This window comes from Micropterus salmoides, unplaced genomic scaffold (genome assembly GCF_014851395.1).
Source record: "Micropterus salmoides isolate LMB-PRFRI ecotype aquatic unplaced genomic scaffold, ASM1485139v1 Ms_hic_scaffold_4251, whole genome shotgun sequence".
Lineage (NCBI taxonomy): Eukaryota > Metazoa > Chordata > Actinopteri > Centrarchiformes > Centrarchidae > Micropterus > Micropterus salmoides.
In genome coordinates, this window is record NW_024043653.1 from 1 (window position 1) to 17,036 (window position 17,036).

A 17,036-nucleotide genomic window follows, 5' to 3' on the forward strand; every position below is an offset into this window, starting at 1 on the left:
TCTGCAGTCGCTACTGCAGCAGGTGTCGTTGACACAGTTGCTGTTGCTGCAGATGTTGTCATAGCAGGAGTTGTACTTGATATAATTGTTGCAGCAGATGTTGTTGTCGAACCAGTTGCTGGATTTGATGCAATTGTTTCAGCAGTTGTTATCAGAGCACGTGTTGTTGTTGATGCAGTTGTTGCTGCAGTTGTTAGAGTGGGTGTCTTGATGCAGCAGGTGCTGTAAAAGTGGGTGTCGTTATTCAGTCGTTACTGGAGCAGGTGTTGTTGACGGAGTTTCTGTACTGCAGATGCAGCAGATATTGTTTGTCTGAGCACTTGTTTTTGCTGCAGTTGTGGTCTGAGCAGGTGTTGGTGATGCAGTTGTTGTCAAAGAAGCTGGTTAAGGCATTGTTTGTTGCTGCTGTTGCAGCAGATGTTGTTGTCGGAGCAGTTGCTGTATTTGATTCAGTTGTTACAGCAGTGTGTTGTCGGACCAGTTGTTGTAGTTGATGAAATTGTGGCAGCAGTTGTCAGAGCAGGTGTTGTTGATGCGTTTATTGCTGCATTTGTCGTGTAGGTGTCGTTGACGCAGCATGTATTGTTGTAAAAGTGGGTGTTATTTCTGCAGTCGTACTGGAGCAGGTGTCGTTGACGCACTTGCTGTTGCTGCAGATGTTGTCAGAGGAGGTTTTGTTGTTGATGCAGTTATTGCTGCGGCTGTCAGAGTAGGTGTCGTTGATGCAGCAGGTATTGTTATAACAGCGGGTGTCGTTTCTGCAGTCGTTACTGGAGCAGGTGTCGTTGACACGTCTGTTGCTGCAGATGTTGTCATAGCAGGTGTTGTACTTGATATAGTTGTTGCAGCAGATGTTGTTGTCGAACCAGTTGCTGTACTTGATGCAATTGTTCAGCAGTTGTATCAGAGCAGGTGTTGTTGTTGATGCAGTTGATGTTGTCATAGCACGTGTTGTCTGACCAGGTGTTGTGGCCAGAGCAAGTGTTGTTGTTTCTGCAGTCGTTACTGGAGCAGGTGTCGTTGACGTAGTTGTTGTTACTGCAGGATGTTGTCACAGAAGGTGCTGTTGTCATAGCAGGTGTTGTCTGACCAGGTCTTGTGGCCAGAGCAAGTGTTGTTGTCACAGCGGGTGTTGTGTTGCTGCAGATGTTGTCAGAGCAGGTGTTGTTGTTGATGCAGTTATTGCTACACTTGTCAGTGTAGGTGTCGTTGACGCAGCAGGTATTGTTGTAACAGCGGGTGTCGTTTCGCAGTCGTTACTGCACTAGGTGTCGTTGACACAGTTGCTGTTGCTGCAGATGTTGTCATAGCAGGTGTTGTACTTGATAAGTTGTTGCAGCAGATGTTGTTGTCGAACCAGTTGCTGGACTTGATGCAATGTTTCAGCAGTTGTTATAAGGCAGGTGTTGTTGTTGATACAGTTGTTGCTGCAGTTGTTAGAGTGGGTGTCGTTGATGCAGCAGGTGTTGTAAAAGTGGGTGTCGTTACTTCAGTCGTTACTGGAGCAGGTGTTGTTACGGAGTTGCTGTTACTGCAGATGCAGCAGATATGTTGTCTGAGCACTTGTTGTGCTGCAGTTGTGGTCTGAGCAGGTGTTGGTGATGCAGTTGTTGTCAAAGAAGCTGTTGTTATGGCATTGGTGTTGCTGCTGTTGCGCAGATGTTGTTGTCGGAGCAGTTGCTGTATTTGATTCAGTTGTTACAGCAGATGTTGATGTCGGACCAGTTGTTGTAGTTGATGTAATTGTTGCAGCAGATGTTGTCAGAGCAGGTGTTGTTGATGCAGTTATTGCTGCGGCTGTCAGAGTAGGTGTCGTTGGCAGCAGGTATGTTATAACAGCGGGTGTCGTTTCTGCAGTCGTTACTGGAGCAGGTGTCGTTGACACAGTTGCTGTTGCTGCAGATGTTGTCATAGCAGGTGTGTACTTGATATAGTTGTTGCAGCAGATGTTGTTGTCGAACCAGTTGCTGGACTTGATGCAATTGTTTCAGCAGTTGTTATCAGAGCAGGTGTTGTTGTTGATGCAGTGTGCTCAGTTGTCAGTGTAGGTGTCGTTGACGCAGCAGTATTGTTGTAACAGGGGTCGTTTCTGCAGTCGTTACTGCAGCAGGTGTCGTTGACACAGTTGCTGTTGATGCAGATGTTGACATAGCAGGTGTTGTACTTGATATAGTTGTTGCAGCAGATGTTGTTGTCGAAGCAGTTGCTGGACTTGATGCAATTGTTTCAGCAGTTGTTATCAGAGCGGTGTTGTTGTTGATGCAGTTATTGCTACACTTGTCAGTGTAGGTGTCGTTGATGCAGCAGGTATTGTTGTACAGGGGTATCGTTTCTGCAGTCGTTACTGGAGCAGGTGTTGTTGACGCAGTTGCTGTTGCTGCAGATGTTTTCACAGCAGGTGTTGTTGTCACAGCAGTGTTGTCTGACCAGGTGTTGTGGCCAGAGCAAGTGTTGTTGTTTCTGCAGTCGTTACCGGAGCAGGTGCGTTGACGTAGTTGTTGTTACTGCAGATGTTGTCACAGAAGGTGCTGTTGTCATAGCAGTGTTGTCTGACCAGCTCTTGTGGCCAGAGCAAGTGTTGTTGTCACAGCGGGTGTTGTTGTTGCTGCAGATGTTGTCAGAGCAGGTGTTGTTGTTGATGCAGTTATTGCTACACTTGTCAGTGTAGGTGTCGTTGACGCAGCAGGTATTGTTTGTAACAGCGGGTGTCGTTTCTGCAGTCGTTACTGGAGCAGGTGTCGTTGACACAGTTGTTGTTGCTGCAGATGTTGTCATAGCAGGTGTTGTACTTGATATAGTTGTTGCAGCAGATGTTGTTGTCGAGCAGTTGCTGTACTTGATGCAATTGTTTCAGCAGTTGTTATCAGAGCAGGTGTTGTTGTGATGCAGTTATTGCTACACTTGTCAGTGTAGGTGTCGTTGACGCAGCAGGTATTGTTGTAACAGTGGGTGTCGTTTCTGCAGTCTGCATCAGGTGTCGTTGACACAGTTGCTTTTGCTGCAGATGTGTTCATAGCAGGTGTACTTGATATAGTTGTTGCAGCAGATGTTGTTGTCGAGGCAGTTGCTGTACTTGATGCAATTGTTTCAGCAGTTGTTATCAGAGCAGGTGTTGTTGTTGATGCAGTTGTTGCTGCAGTTGTCAGTGTAGGTGTCGTTGACGCAGCAAGTGTTGTTGTCACAGTGGGTGTTGTTGTTGCTGCAGATGTTGTCAGAGCAGGTGTTGTTGTGATGCAGTTATTGCTAACTTGTCAGTGGGTGTCGCTGACGCAGCAGGTATTGTTGTAACAGCGGGTGTCGTTTCTGCAGTCGTTACTGCACCAGGTGTCGTTGACACAGTTGCTGTTGCTGCAGATGTTGTCATAGCAGGTGTTGTACTTGATATAGTGTTGCTGCAGATGTTGTCATAGCGGTGTTGTACTTGTATAGTTGTTGCAGCAGATGTTGTTGTCGAAGCAGTTGCTGGACTTGATGCAATTGTTTCAGCAGTTGTTATCAGAGCAGGTGTTGTGTTGATGCACTTATTGCTACACTTGTCAGTGTAGGTGTCGTTGACGCAGCAGGTATTGTTGTAACCGCAGGTGTCGTTTCTGCAGTCGTTACTGCATCAGGTGTCGTTGACACAGTTGCTGCAGATGTTGTCATAGCAGGTGTACTTGATATAGTTGTTGCAGCAGATGTTGTTGTCGAACCCAGTTGCTCGACTTGATGCAATTGTTTCAGCAGTTGTTATCAGAGCAGGTGTTGTTGTTGATGCAGTTGTTGCTGCAGTTGTCAGTGTAGGTGTCGTTGACGCAGCAAGTGTTGTTGTCACAGTGGGTGTGTTGTTGCTGCAGATTTTGTCAGAGCAGGTGTTGTTGTTGATGCAGTTATTGCTACACTTGTCAGTGTAGGTGTCATTGACGCAGCAGGTATTGTTGTAACAGCGGGTGTCGTTTCTGCAGTCGTTACTGCAGCAGGTGTCGTTGACACAGTTGCTGTTGCTGCAGATGTTGTCATAGCAAGAGTTGTACTTGATATAATTGTTGCAGCAGATTTGTTGTCGAACCAGTTGCTGGATTTGATGCAATTGTTTCAGCAGTTGTTATCAGAGCACGTGTTGTTGTTGATGCAGTTGTTGCTGCAGTTGTTAGAGTGGGTGTCGTTGATGCAGCAGGTGTTGTAAAGTGGGTGTCGTTACTTCAGTCGTTACTGGAGCAGGTGTTGTTGACGGAGTTGCTGTTACTGCAGATGCAGCAGATATTGTTGTCTGAGCACTTGTTTTTGCTGCAGTTGTGGTCTGAGCAGGTGTTGGTGATGCAGTTGTTGTCAAAGAAGCTGTTGTTAAGGCATTGTTTGTTGCTGCTGTTGCAGCAGATGTTGTTGTCGAACCAGTTGCTGGACTTGATGCAATTGTTTCAGCAGTTGTTATAAGAGCAGGTGTTGTTGTTGATACAGTTGTTGCTGCAGTTGTTAGAGTGGGTGTCGTTGATGCAGCAGGTGTTGTAAAAGTGGGTGTCGTTACTTCAGTCGTTACTGAGCAGGTGTTGTTGACGGAGTTGCTGTTACTGCAGATGCAGCAGATATTGTTGTCTGAGCACTTGTTGTTGCTGCAGTTGTGGTCTGAGCAGGTGTTGGTGATGCAGTTGTTGTCAAAGAAGCTGTTGTTATGGCATTGGTTGTTGCTGCTGTTGCAGCAGATGTTGTTGTCGGAGCAGTTGCTGTATTTGATTCAGTTGTTACAGCAGATGTTGATGTCGGACCAGTTGTTGTAGTTGATGTAATTGTTGCAGCAGATGTTGTCAGAGCAGGTGTTGTTGATGCAGTTATTGCTGCGGCTGTCAGAGTAGGTGTCGTTGAGGCAGCAGGTATTGTTATAACAGCGGGTGTCGTTTCTGCAGTCGTTACTGGAGCAGGTGTCGTTGACACAGTTGCTGTTGCTGCAGATGTTGTCATAGCAGGTGTTGTACTTGATATAGTTGTTGCAGCAGATGTTGTTGTCGAACCAGTTGCTGGACTTGATGCAATTGTTTCAGCAGTTGTTATCAGAGCAGTGTTGTTGTTGATGCAGTTGTTGCTGCAGTTGTCAGTGTAGGTGTCGTTGACGCAGCAGGTATTGTTGTAACAGCGGGTGTCGTTTCTGCAGTCGTTACTGCAGCAGGTGTCGTTGACACAGTTGCTGTTGATGCAGATGTTGACATAGCAGGTGTTGTACTTGATATAGTTGTTGCAGCAGATGTTGTTGTCGAAGCAGTTGCTGGACTTGATGCAATTGTTTCAGCAGTTGTTATCAGAGCAGGTGTTGTTGTTGATGCAGTTATTGCTACACTTGTCAGTGTAGGTGTCGTTGATGCAGCAGGTATTGTTGTAACAGCGGTATCGTTTCTGCAGTCGTTACTGGAGCAGGTGTTGTTGACGCAGTTGCTGTTGCTGCAGATGTTTTCACAGCAGGTGTTGTTGTCACAGCACGTGTTGTCTGACCAGGTGTTGTGGCCAGAGCAAGTGTTGTTGTTTCTGCAGTCGTTACCGGAGCAGGTGTCGTTGACGTAGTTGTTGTTACTGCAGATGTTGTCACAGAAGGTGCTGTTGTCATAGCAGGTGTTGTCTGACCAGCTCTTGTGGCCAGAGCAAGTGTTGTTGTCACAGCGGGTGTTGTTGTTGCTGCAGATGTTGTCAGAGCAGGTGTTGTTGTTGATGCAGTTATTGCTACACTTGTCAGTGTAGGTGTCGTTGACGCAGCAGGTATTGTTGTAACAGCGGGTGTCGTTTCTGCAGTCGTTACTGGAGCAGGTGTCGTTGACACAGTTGTTGTTGCTGCAGATGTTGTCATAGCAGGTGTTGTACTTGATATAGTTGTTGCAGCAGATGTTGTTGTCGAGGCAGTTGCTGTACTTGATGCAATTGTTTCAGCAGTTGTTATCAGAGCAGGTGTTGTTGTTGATGCAGTTATTGCTACACTTGTCAGTGTAGGTGTCGTTGACGCAGCAGGTATTGTTGTAACAGTGGGTGTCGTTTCTGCAGTCGTTACTGCATCAGGTGTCGTTGACACAGTTGCTTTTGCTGCAGATGTGTTCATAGCAGGTGTACTTGATATAGTTGTTGCAGCAGATGTTGTTGTCGAGGCAGTTGCTGTACTTGATGCAATTGTTTCAGCAGTTGTTATCAGAGCAGGTGTTGTTGTTGATGCAGTTGTTGCTGCAGTTGTCAGTGTAGGTGTCGTTGACGCAGCAAGTGTTGTTGTCACAGTGGGTGTTGTTGTTGCTGCAGATGTTGTCAGAGCAGGTGTTGTTGTTGATGCAGTTATTGCTACACTTGTCAGTGTAGGTGTCGCTGACGCAGCAGGTATTGTTGTAACAGCGGGTGTCGTTTCTGCAGTCGTTACTGCACCAGGTGTCGTTGACACAGTTGCTGTTGCTGCAGATGTTGTCATAGCAGGTGTTGTACTTGATATAGTTGTTGCTGCAGATGTTGTCATAGCGGTGTTGTACTTGATATAGTTGTTGCAGCAGATGTTGTTGTCGAAGCAGTTGCTGGACTTGATGCAATTGTTTCAGCAGTTGTTATCAGAGCAGGTGTTGTTGTTGATGCACTTATTGCTACACTTGTCAGTGTAGGTGTCGTTGACGCAGCAGGTATTGTTGTAACCGCAGGTGTCGTTTCTGCAGTCGTTACTGCATCAGGTGTCGTTGACACAGTTGCTGCAGATGTTGTCATAGCAGGTGTACTTGATATAGTTGTTGCAGCAGATGTTGTTGTCGAACCAGTTGCTCGACTTGATGCAATTGTTTCAGCAGTTGTTATCAGAGCAGGTGTTGTTGTTGATGCAGTTGTTGCTGCAGTTGTCAGTGTAGGTGTCGTTGACGCAGCAAGTGTTGTTGTCACAGTGGGTGTTGTTGTTGCTGCAGATTTTGTCAGAGCAGGTGTTGTTGTTGATGCAGTTATTGCTACACTTGTCAGTGTAGGTGTCATTGACGCAGCAGGTATTGTTGTAACAGCGGGTGTCGTTTCTGCAGTCGTTACTGCAGCAGGTGTCGTTGACACAGTTGCTGTTGCTGCAGATGTTGTCATAGCAAGAGTTGTACTTGATATAATTGTTGCAGCAGATGTTGTTGTCGAACCAGTTGCTGGATTTGATGCAATTGTTTCAGCAGTTGTTATCAGAGCACGTGTTGTTGTTGATGCAGTTGTTGCTGCAGTTGTTAGAGTGGGTGTCGTTGATGCAGCAGGTGTTGTAAAAGTGGGTGTCGTTACTTCAGTCGTTACTGGAGCAGGTGTTGTTGACGGAGTTGCTGTTACTGCAGATGCAGCAGATATTGTTGTCTGAGCACTTGTTTTTGCTGCAGTTGTGGTCTGAGCAGGTGTTGGTGATGCAGTTGTTGTCAAAGAAGCTGTTGTTAAGGCATTGTTTGTTGCTGCTGTTGCAGCAGATGTTGTTGTTGGAGCAGTTGCTGTATTTGATTCAGTTGTTACAGCAGATGTTGTTGTCGGACCAGTTGTTGTAGTTGATGAAATTGTGGCAGCAGTTGTCAGAGCAGGTGTTGTTGATGCAGTTATTGCTGCATTTGTCAGTGTAGGTGTCGTTGACGCAGCATGTATTGTTGTAAAAGTGGGTGTTATTTCTGCAGTCGTTACTGGAGCAGGTGTCGTTGACGCACTTGCTGTTGCTGCAGATGTTGTCAGAGGAGGTTTTGTTGTTGATGCAGTTATTGCTGCGGCTGTCAGAGTAGGTGTCGTTGATGCAGCAGGTATTGTTATAACAGCGGGTGTCGTTTCTGCAGTCGTTACTGGAGCAGGTGTCGTTGACACAGTTGCTGTTGCTGCAGATGTTGTCATAGCAGGTGTTGTACTTGATATAGTTGTTGCAGCAGATGTTGTTGTCGAACCAGTTGCTGTACTTGATGCAATTGTTTCAGCAGTTGTTATCAGAGCAGGTGTTGTTGTTGATGCAGTTATTGCTACACTTGTCAGTGTAGGTGTCGTTGATGCAGCAGGTATTGTAGTAACAGCGGGTGTCGTTTCTGCAGTCGTTACTGGAGCAGGTGTCGTTGACACAGTTGCTGTTGCTGCAGATGTTGTCATAGCAGGTGTTGTACTTGATATAGTTGTTGCAGCAGATGTTGTTGTCGAAGCAGTTACTGTACTTGATGCAATTGTTTCAGCAGTTGTTATCAGAGCAGGTGTTGTTGTTGATGCAGTTGATGTTGTCATAGCACGTGTTGTCTGACCAGATGTTGTGGCCAGAGCAAGTGTTGTTGTTTCTGCAGTCGTTACTGGAGCAGGTGTCGTTGACGTAGTTGTTGTTACTGCAGATATTGTCACAGAAGGTGCTGTTGTCATAGCAGGTGTTGTCTGACCAGGTCTTGTGGCCAGAGCAAGTGTTGTTGTCACAGCGGGTGTTGTTGTTGCTGCATATGTTGTCAGAGCAGGTGTTGTTGTTGATGCAGTTATTGCTACACTTGTCAGTGTAGGTGTCGTTGACGCAGCAGGTATTGTTGTAACCGCGGGTGTCGTTTCTGCAGTCGTTACTGCAGCAGGTGTCGTTGACACAGTAGCTGTTGCTGTAGATGTTGTCATAGCAGGTGTTGTACTTGATATAGTTGTTGCAGCAGATGTTGTTGTCGAACCAGTTGCTGGATTTGATGCAATTGTTTCAGCAGTTGTTGTCAGAGCAGGTGTTGTTGTTGATGCAGTTATTGCTGCAGTTGTCAGTGTAGGTGTCGTTGACGCAGCAGGTGTTGTTGTCTCAGTGGGTGTTGTTGTTGCTGCAGATGTTGTCAGAGCAGGTGTTGTTGTTGATGCAGTTATTGCTACACTTGTCAGTGTAGGTGTCGTTGACGCAGCAGGTATTGTTGTAACAGCGGGTGTCGTTTCTGCAGTCGTTACTGCAGAAGGTGTCGTTGACACAGTTGCTGTTGCTGCAGATGTTGTCATAGCAGGTGTTGTACTTGATATAGTTGTTGCAGCAGATGTTGTTGTCGAACCAGTTGCTGTACTTGATGCAATTGTTTCAGCAGTTGTTTTCAGAGCAGGTGTTGTTGTTGATGCAGTTATTGCTACACTTGTCAGTGTAGGTGTCGTTGACGCAGCAGGTATTGTTGTAACAGCGGGTGTCGTTTCTGCAGTCGTTACTGCAGCAGGTGTCGTTGACACAGTTGCTGTTGCTGCAGATGTTGTCATAGCAGGAGTTGTACTTGATATAGTTGTTGCAGCAGATGTTGTTGTCGAACCAGTTGCTGGACTTGATGCAATTGTTTCAGCAGTTGTTATCAGAGCACGTGTTGTTGTTGATGCAGTTGTTGCTGCAGTTGTTAGAGGGAGTGTCGTTGATGCAGCAGGTGTTGTAAAAGTGGGTGTCGTTACTTCAGTCGTTACTGGAGCAGGTGTTGTTGACGGAGTTGCTGTTACTGCAGATGCAGCAGATATTGTTGTCTGAGCACTTGTTTTTGCTGCAGTTGTGGTCTGAGCAGGTGTTGGTGATGCAGTTGTTGTCAAAGGAGCTGTTGTTAAGGCATTGGTTGTTGTTGCTTTTGCAGCAGATGTTGTTGTCGGAGCAGTTGCTGTATTTGATTCAGTTGTTACAGCAGATGTTGTTGTCGAACCAGTTGTTGTACTTGATGCAATTGTTTCAGCAGTTGTTATCAGAGCAGGTGTTGTTGATGCAGTTATTGCTGCACTTGTCAGTGTAGGTGTCGTTGAGGCAGCATGTATTGTTGTAAAAGTGGGTGTCATTTCTGCAGTCGTTACTGGAGCAGGTGTCGTTGACGGACTTGCTGTTGCAGCAGATGTTGTCACAGAAGGTGCTGTTGTCATAGCAGGTGTTGTCTGACCAGGTCTTGTGGCCAGAGCAAGTGTTGTTGTCACTGCGGGTGTTGTTGTTGCTGTAGATGTTGTCAGAGCAGGTGTTGTTGTTGATGCAGTTATTGCTACACTTGTCAGTGTAGGTGTCGTTGACGCAGCAGGTATTGTTGTAACCGCGGGTGTCGTTTCTGCAGTCGTTACTGCAGCAGGTGTCGTTGACACAGTTGCTGTTGCTGCAGATGTTGTCATAGCAGGTGTACTTGATATAGTTGTTGCAGCAGATGTTGTTGTCGAACCAGTTGCTCGACTTGATGCAATTGTTTCAGCAGTTGTTATCAGAGCAGGTGTTGTTGTTGATGCAGTTGTTCCTGCAGTTGTCAGTGTAGGTGTCGTTGACGCAGCAAGTGTTGTTGTCACAGTGGATGTTGTTGTTGCTGCAGATTTTGTCAGAGCAGGTGTTGTTGTTGATGCAGTTATTGCTACACTTGTCAGTGTAGGTGTCGTTGACGCAGCATGTATTGTTGTAAAAGTGGGTGTTATTTCTGCAGTCGTTACTGGAGCAGGTGTCGTTGACGCACTTGCTGTTGCTGCAGATGTTGTCAGAGGAGGTGTTGTTGTTGATGCAGTTATTGCTGCGGCTGTCAGAGTAGGTGTCGTTGATGCAGCAGGTATTGTTATAACAGCGGGTGTCGTTTCTGCAGTCGTTACTGGAGAAGGTGTCGTTGACACAGTTGCTGTTGCTGCAGATGTTTTCATAGCAGGTGTTGTACTTGATATAGTTGTTGCAGCAGATGTTGTTGTCGAAGCAGTTGCTGTACTTGATGCAATTTTTTCAGCAGTTGTTATCAGAGCAGGTGTTGTTGTTGATGCAGTTATTGCTACACTTGTCAGTGTAGGTGTCGTTGACGCAGCAGGTATTGTTGTAACCGCGGGTGTCGTTTCTGCAGTCGTTACTGCAGCAGGTGTCGTTGACACAGTTGCTGTTGCTGCAGATGTTGTCATAGCAGGTGTACTTGATATAGTTGTTGCAGCAGATGTTGTTGTCGAAGCAGTTGCTCGACTTGATGCAATTGTTTCAGCAGTTGTTATCAGAGCAGGTGTTGTTGTTGATGCAGTTGATGTTGTCATAGCACGTGTTGTCTGACCAGGTGTTGTGGCCAGAGCAAGTGTTGTTGTTTCTGCAGTCGTTACTGGAGCAGGTGTCGTTGACGTAGTTGTTGTTACTGCAGATGTTGTCACAGAAGGTGCTGTTGTCATAGCAGGTGTTGTCTGACCAGGTCTTGTGGCCAGAGCAAGTGTTGTTGTCACAGCGGGTGTTGTTGTTGATGCAGTTATTGCTGCAGTTGTCAGTGTAGGTGTCGTTGACGCAGCAGGTGTTGTTGTCACAGTGGGTGTTGTTGTTGCTGCAGATGTTGTCAGAGCAGGTGTTGTTGTTGATGCAGTTATTGCTACACTTGTCAGTGTAGGTGTCGTTGACGCAGCAGGTATTGTTGTAACAGCGGGTGTCGTTTCTGCAGTCGTTACTGCAGAAGGTGTCGTTGACACAGTTGCTGTTGCTGCAGATGTTGTCATAGCAGGTGTTGTACTTGATATAGTTGTTGCAGCAGATGTTGTTGTCGAAGCAGTTGCTGTACTTGATGCAATTGTTTCAGCAGTTGTTGCAGCAGATGTTGTTGTCATAGCAGTTGCTGTACTTGATGCAATTGTTTCAGCAGTTGTTATCAGAGCAGGTGTTGTTGTTGATGCAGTTATTGCTACACTTGTCAGTGTAGGTGTCGTTGACGCAGCAGGTATTGTTGTAACAGCGGGTGTCGTTTCTGCAGTCGTTACTGCAGCAGGTGTCGTTGACACAGTTGCTGTTGCTGCAGATGTTGTCATAGCAGGAGTTGTACTTGATATAGTTGTTGCAGCAGATGTTGTTGTCGAACCAGTTGCTGGACTTGATGCAATTGTTTCAGCAGTTGTTATCAGAGCAGGTGTTGTTGTTGATGCAGTTGTTGCTGCAGTTGTTAGAGGGGGTGTCGTTGATGCAGCAGGTGTTGTAAAAGTGGGTGTCGTTACTTCAGTCGTTACTGGAGCAGGTGTTGTTGACGGAGTTGCTGTTACTGCAGATGCAGCAGATATTGTTGTCTGAGCACTTGTTTTTGCTGCAGTTGTGGTCTGAGCAGGTGTTGGTGATGCAGTTGTTGTCAAAGGAGCTGTTGTTAAGGCATTGGTTGTTGCTGCTGTTGCAGCAGATGTTGTTGTCGGAGCAGTTGCTGTATTTGATTCAGTTGTTACAGCAGATGTTGTTGTCGAACCAGTTGTTGTAGTTGATGAAATTGTTGCAGCAGTTGTTGTCAGAGCAGGTGTTGTTGATGCAGTTATTGCTGCACTTGTCAGTGTAGGTGTCGTTGAGGCAGCATGTATTGTTGTAAAAGTGGATGTCATTTCTGCAGTCGTTACTGGAGCAGGTGTCGTTGACGCACTTGCTGTTGCTGCAGATGTTGTCACAGAAGGTGCTGTTGTCATAGCAGGTGTTGTCTGACCAGGTCTTGTGGCCAGAGCAAGTGTTGTTGTCACTGCGGGTGTTGTTGTTGCTGTAGATGTTGTCATAGCAGGTGTTGTATTTGATATAGTTGTTGCAGCAGATGTTGTTGTCGAAGCAGTTGCTGTACTTGATGCAATTGTTTCAGCAGTTGTTATCAGAGCAGGTGTTGTTGTTGATGCAGTTGTTGATGCAGTTGTCAGTGTAGGTGTCGTTGACGCAGCAGGTATTGTTGTAACAGTGGGTGTCATTTCTGCAGTCGTTATTGGAGCAGGTGTCGTTGACGCACTTGCTGTTGCTGCAGATGTTGTCAGAGGAGGTTTTGTTGTTGATGCAGTTATTGCTGCGGCTGTCAGAGTAGGTGTCGTTGATGCAGCAGGTATTGTTATAACAGCGGGTGTCATTTCTGCAGTCGTTACTGGAGCAGGTGTCGTTGACGCACTTGCTGTTGCTGCAGATGTTGTCAGAGGAGGTTTTGTTGTTGATGCAGTTATTGCTGCGGCTGTCAGAGTAGGTGTCGTTGATGCAGCAGGTATTGTTATAACAGCGGGTGTCGTTTCTGCAGTCGTTACTGGAGCAGGTGTCGTTGACACAGTTGCTGTTGCTGCACATGTTGTCATAGCAGGTGTTGTACTTGATATAGTTGTTGCAGCAGATGTTGTTGTCGAACCAGTTGCTGTACTTGATGCAATTGTTTCAGCAGTTGTTATCAGAGCAGGTGTTGTTGTTGATGCAGTTATTGCTACACTTGTCAGTGTAGGTGTCGTTGACGCATCAGGTATTGTTGTAACAGCGGGTGTCGTTTCTGCAGTCGTTACTGCAGCAGCTGTCATTGACTCAGTTGCTTTTGCTGCAGATGTTGTCATAACAGGTGTTGTACTTGATATAGTTGTTGCAGCAGATGTTGTTGTCGAACCAGTTTCTGGACTTAATGCAATTGTTTCAGCAGTTGTTATCAGAGCAGGTGTTGTTGTTGATGCAGTTATTGCTGCAGTTGTCAGTGTAGGTGTCGTTGATGCAGCAGGTATTGTTGTAACAGCGGGTGTCGTTTCTGCAGTCGTTACAGCAGCAGGTGTCGTTGACACAGTTGCTGTTGATGCAGATGTTGTCATAGCAGGAGTTGTACTTGATATAGTTGTTGCAGCAGATGTTGTTGGCGAAGCAGTTGCTGTACTTGATGCAATTGTTTCAGCAGTTGTTATCAGAGCAGGTGTTGTTGTTGATGCAGTTATTGCTACACTTGTCAGTGTAGGTGTCGTTGACGCAGCAGGTATTGTTGTAACAGCGGGTGTTGTTTCTGCAGTCGTTACTGGAGCAGGTGTCGTTGACACAGTTGCTGTTGCTGCAGATGTTGTCATAGCAGGTGTTGTACTTGATACAGTTGTTGCAGCAGATGTTGTTGTCGAAGCAGTTGCTGTACTTGATGCAATTGTTTCAGCAGTTGTTATCAGAGCAGGTGTTGTTGTTGATGCAGTTATTGCTACACTTGTCAGTGTAGGTGTCGTTGACGCAGCAGGTATTGTTGTAACAGCGGGTGTCGTTTCTGCAGTCGTTACTGCAGCAGGTGTCGTTGACACAGTTGCTGTTGCTGCAGATGTTGTCATAGCAGGTGTTGTATTTGATATAGTTGTTGCAGCAGATGTTGTTGTCGAACCAGTTGCTGGACTTGATGCAATTGTTTCAGCAGTTGTTATCAGAGCAGGTGTTGTTGTTGATGCAGTTGTTGCTGCAGTTGTTAGAGTGGATGTCGTTGATGCAGCAGGTGTTGTAACAGCGGGTGTCGTTACTTCAGTCGTTACTGGAGCAGGTGTTGTTGACTGAGTTGCTGTTACTGCAGATGCAGCAGATATTGTTGTCTGAGCACTTGTTGTATCTGCAGTTGTGGTCTGAGCAGGTGTTGGTGATGCAGTTGTTGTCACAGAAGCTGTAATTAAGGCATTGGTTGTTGCTGCTGTTACAGCAGATGTTGTTGTCGGACCAGTTGTATTAGTTGATGAAATTGTTGCAGCAGTTGTTGTCAGAGGAGGTTTTGTTGTTGATGCAGTTATTTCTGCGGCTGTCAGAGTAGGTGTCGTTGATGCAGCAGGTATTGTTGTAACAGCGGGTGTCGTTTCTGCAGTCGTTACTGCAGCAGGTGTCGTTGACACAGTTGCTGTTGCTGCAGATGTTGTCATAGCAGGTGTTGTACTTGATATAGTTGTTGCAGCAGATGTTGTTGTCGAAGCAGTTGCTGTACTTGATGCAATTGTTTCAGCAGTTGTTATCAGAGCAGGTGTTGTTGTTGATGCAGTTATTGCTACACTTGTCAGTGTAGGTGTCGTTGACGCAGCAGGTATTGTTGTAACAGTGGGTGTCGTTTCTGCAGTCGTTACTGCAGCAGGTGTTGTTGACGGAGTTGCTGTTAATGCAGATGCAGCAGATATTGTTGTCTGAGCACTTGTTGTTGCTGCAGTTGTGGTCTGAACAGGTGTTGGTGATGCAGTTGTTGTCAAAGAAGCTGTTTTTAAGGCATTGCTTGTTGCTGCTGTTGCAGCAGATGTTGTTGTCGGAGCAGTTGCTGTATTTGATTCAGTTGTTACAGCAGATGTTGTTGTCGGACCAGTTGTTGTAGTTGATGAAATTGTTGCAGCAGTTGTTGTCAGAGCAGGTGTTGTTGATGCAGTTATTGCTGCACTTGTCAGTGTAGGTGTCGTTGACGCAGCAGGTATTGTTGTAACAGCAGGTGTCGTTTCTGCAGTCGTTACTGCAGCAGGTGTCGTTGACACAGTTGCTGTTGCTGCAGATGTTGTCATAGCAGGTGTTGTTGATGCAGTTATTGCTGCACTAGTCAGTGTATGTGTCGTTGAAGCAGCAGGTATTGTTGTAACAGTGGGTGTCATTTCTGCAGTCGTTATTGGAGCAGGTGTCGTTGACGCACTTGCTGTTGCTGCAGATGTTGTCAGAGGAGGTTTTGTTGTTGATGCAGTTATTGCTGCGGCTGTCAGAGTAGGTGTCGTTGATGCAGCAGGTATTGTTATAACTGCGGGTGTCATTTCTGCAGTCGTTACTGGAGCAGGTGTCGTTGACGCACTTGCTGTTGCTGCAGATGTTGTCAGAGGAGGTTTTTTTGTTGATGCAGTTATTGCTGCGGCTGTCAGAGTAGGTGTCGTTGATGCAGCAGGTATTGTTATAACAGCGGGTGTCGTTTCTGCAGTCGTTACTGGAGCAGGTGTCGTTGACACAGTTGCTGTTGCTGCAGATGTGTTCATAGCAGGTGTACTTGATATAGTTGTTGCAGCAGATGTTGTTGTCGAACCAGTTGCTGGACTTGATGCAATTGTTTCAGCAGTTGTTATCAGAGCAGGTGTTGTTGTTGATGCAGTTGTTGCTGCAGTTGTTAGAGTGGGTGTCGTTGATGCAGCAGGTGTTGTAAAAGTGGGTGTCGTTACTTCAGTCGTTACTGGAGCAGGTGTTGTTGACGGAGTTGCAGATGCAGCAGATATTGTTGTCTGAGCACTTGTTGTTGCTTCAGTTGTGGTCTGAGCAGGTGTTGGTGATGCAGTTGTTGTCAAAGAAGCTGTTGTTAAGGCATTGGTTGTTGCTATTGTTGCAGCAGATGTTGTTGTCGGAGCAGTTGCTGTATTTGATTCAGTTGTTACAGCAGATGTTGTTGTCGGACCAGTTGTTGTAGTTGATGAAATTTTTGCTGCAGATGTTGTCATAGCAGGTGTTGTACTTGATATATTTGTTGCAGCAGATGTTGTTATCAGAGCAGATGTTGTTGTTAATGCAATTATTGCTGCAGGTGTCAGAGTAGGTGTCGTTGATGCAGAAGGTATTGTTGTAACAGTGGGTGTTGTTGTTGCTGCAGTCGTTACTGGAGAAGGTGTCGTTACTGCATATGTTGTCATAGCAGGGGTTGTCAGAGCAGGTGTTGTTACCAAAGCAGGGTTTGTTGTCACAGCAGGTGTCATTGTTGCTGCAGTTGATGTTAGAGCAGGTGTTGTTACAGCAGATGTTGTAGCAGCAGTTGCCGTACTTGATGTTGTTGCAGCTGATGTTGTTGTCAGAGCAGGTCCGGTAGTTGATGCAGTTCTTGCAGCAGTTGTCAGAAGAGGTTTTGTTGTTGATGCAGTAGTTACTGGAGCAGGTGTTGATGAAGCAGTTGTTGTTACTGCAGATGTTGTCACAGCAGTTGATGCAGTTGTTGCTGTTGTATTTGCAGCAGTATAAAATAAAATGTTATACTTTAAGTGAAGTAGCAAAGTCACTTTTCATAATTACTGCATAAATAAACATTAAAGTGTAGGTAACCATATATATAAACCTTTTGCTTAACAGTACATTACCACATCGAAAAAAGAAGGTGCAGTCAAAAACTCCACCTTAACCTTATGTTTTGTTATTCGCCACACCTATTCCAATATTTTGTATGAATATACTTAAAGGCAACCAGTTTAACATCATTCCACTTACCTGTTATTAAAAGAACAATTGATATGATCCATCTGCTACCCATCTTTTCTTCATTTGAATCTATGAAACGAACAATACAGTGACTTACTCACAGAAGAAGCATGTGATGACCTTTTGTACTAATGTTGCTACCCACCATAGCTATTACTTTCTCTATAATATAAATGCTGGAATCACTATGAGAACAATGTATTAAAAGAATCTTAAATAGATAAACAAACAATTACAACAAACACATTTTATGATTTCTTTGTTCTATGTACTTCTGTCCAATTGT

General features: G+C 45.7%; 1 protein-coding gene across 1 annotated transcript; it reads right to left on the reverse strand.

Moving 5' to 3' along the window:
• Window positions 1–878: 878 nt before the first annotated feature.
• On the reverse strand, window positions 879–16,467 carry LOC119887681 (mucin-5AC-like; the record flags this gene model as incomplete). Its single annotated transcript, XM_038698332.1, has 12 exons — window positions 879–1,038; window positions 1,533–1,797; window positions 2,428–2,557; window positions 3,625–3,699; window positions 5,957–6,004; window positions 6,511–6,564; window positions 7,603–7,845; window positions 8,890–8,949; window positions 10,324–10,415; window positions 13,479–13,527; window positions 14,677–14,828; window positions 16,323–16,467. Coding segments are annotated over 12 exons (1,473 nt in total), but the record flags the coding sequence as incomplete, so codon positions are not given.
• Between the last annotated feature and the right edge of the window lie 569 nt (window positions 16,468–17,036).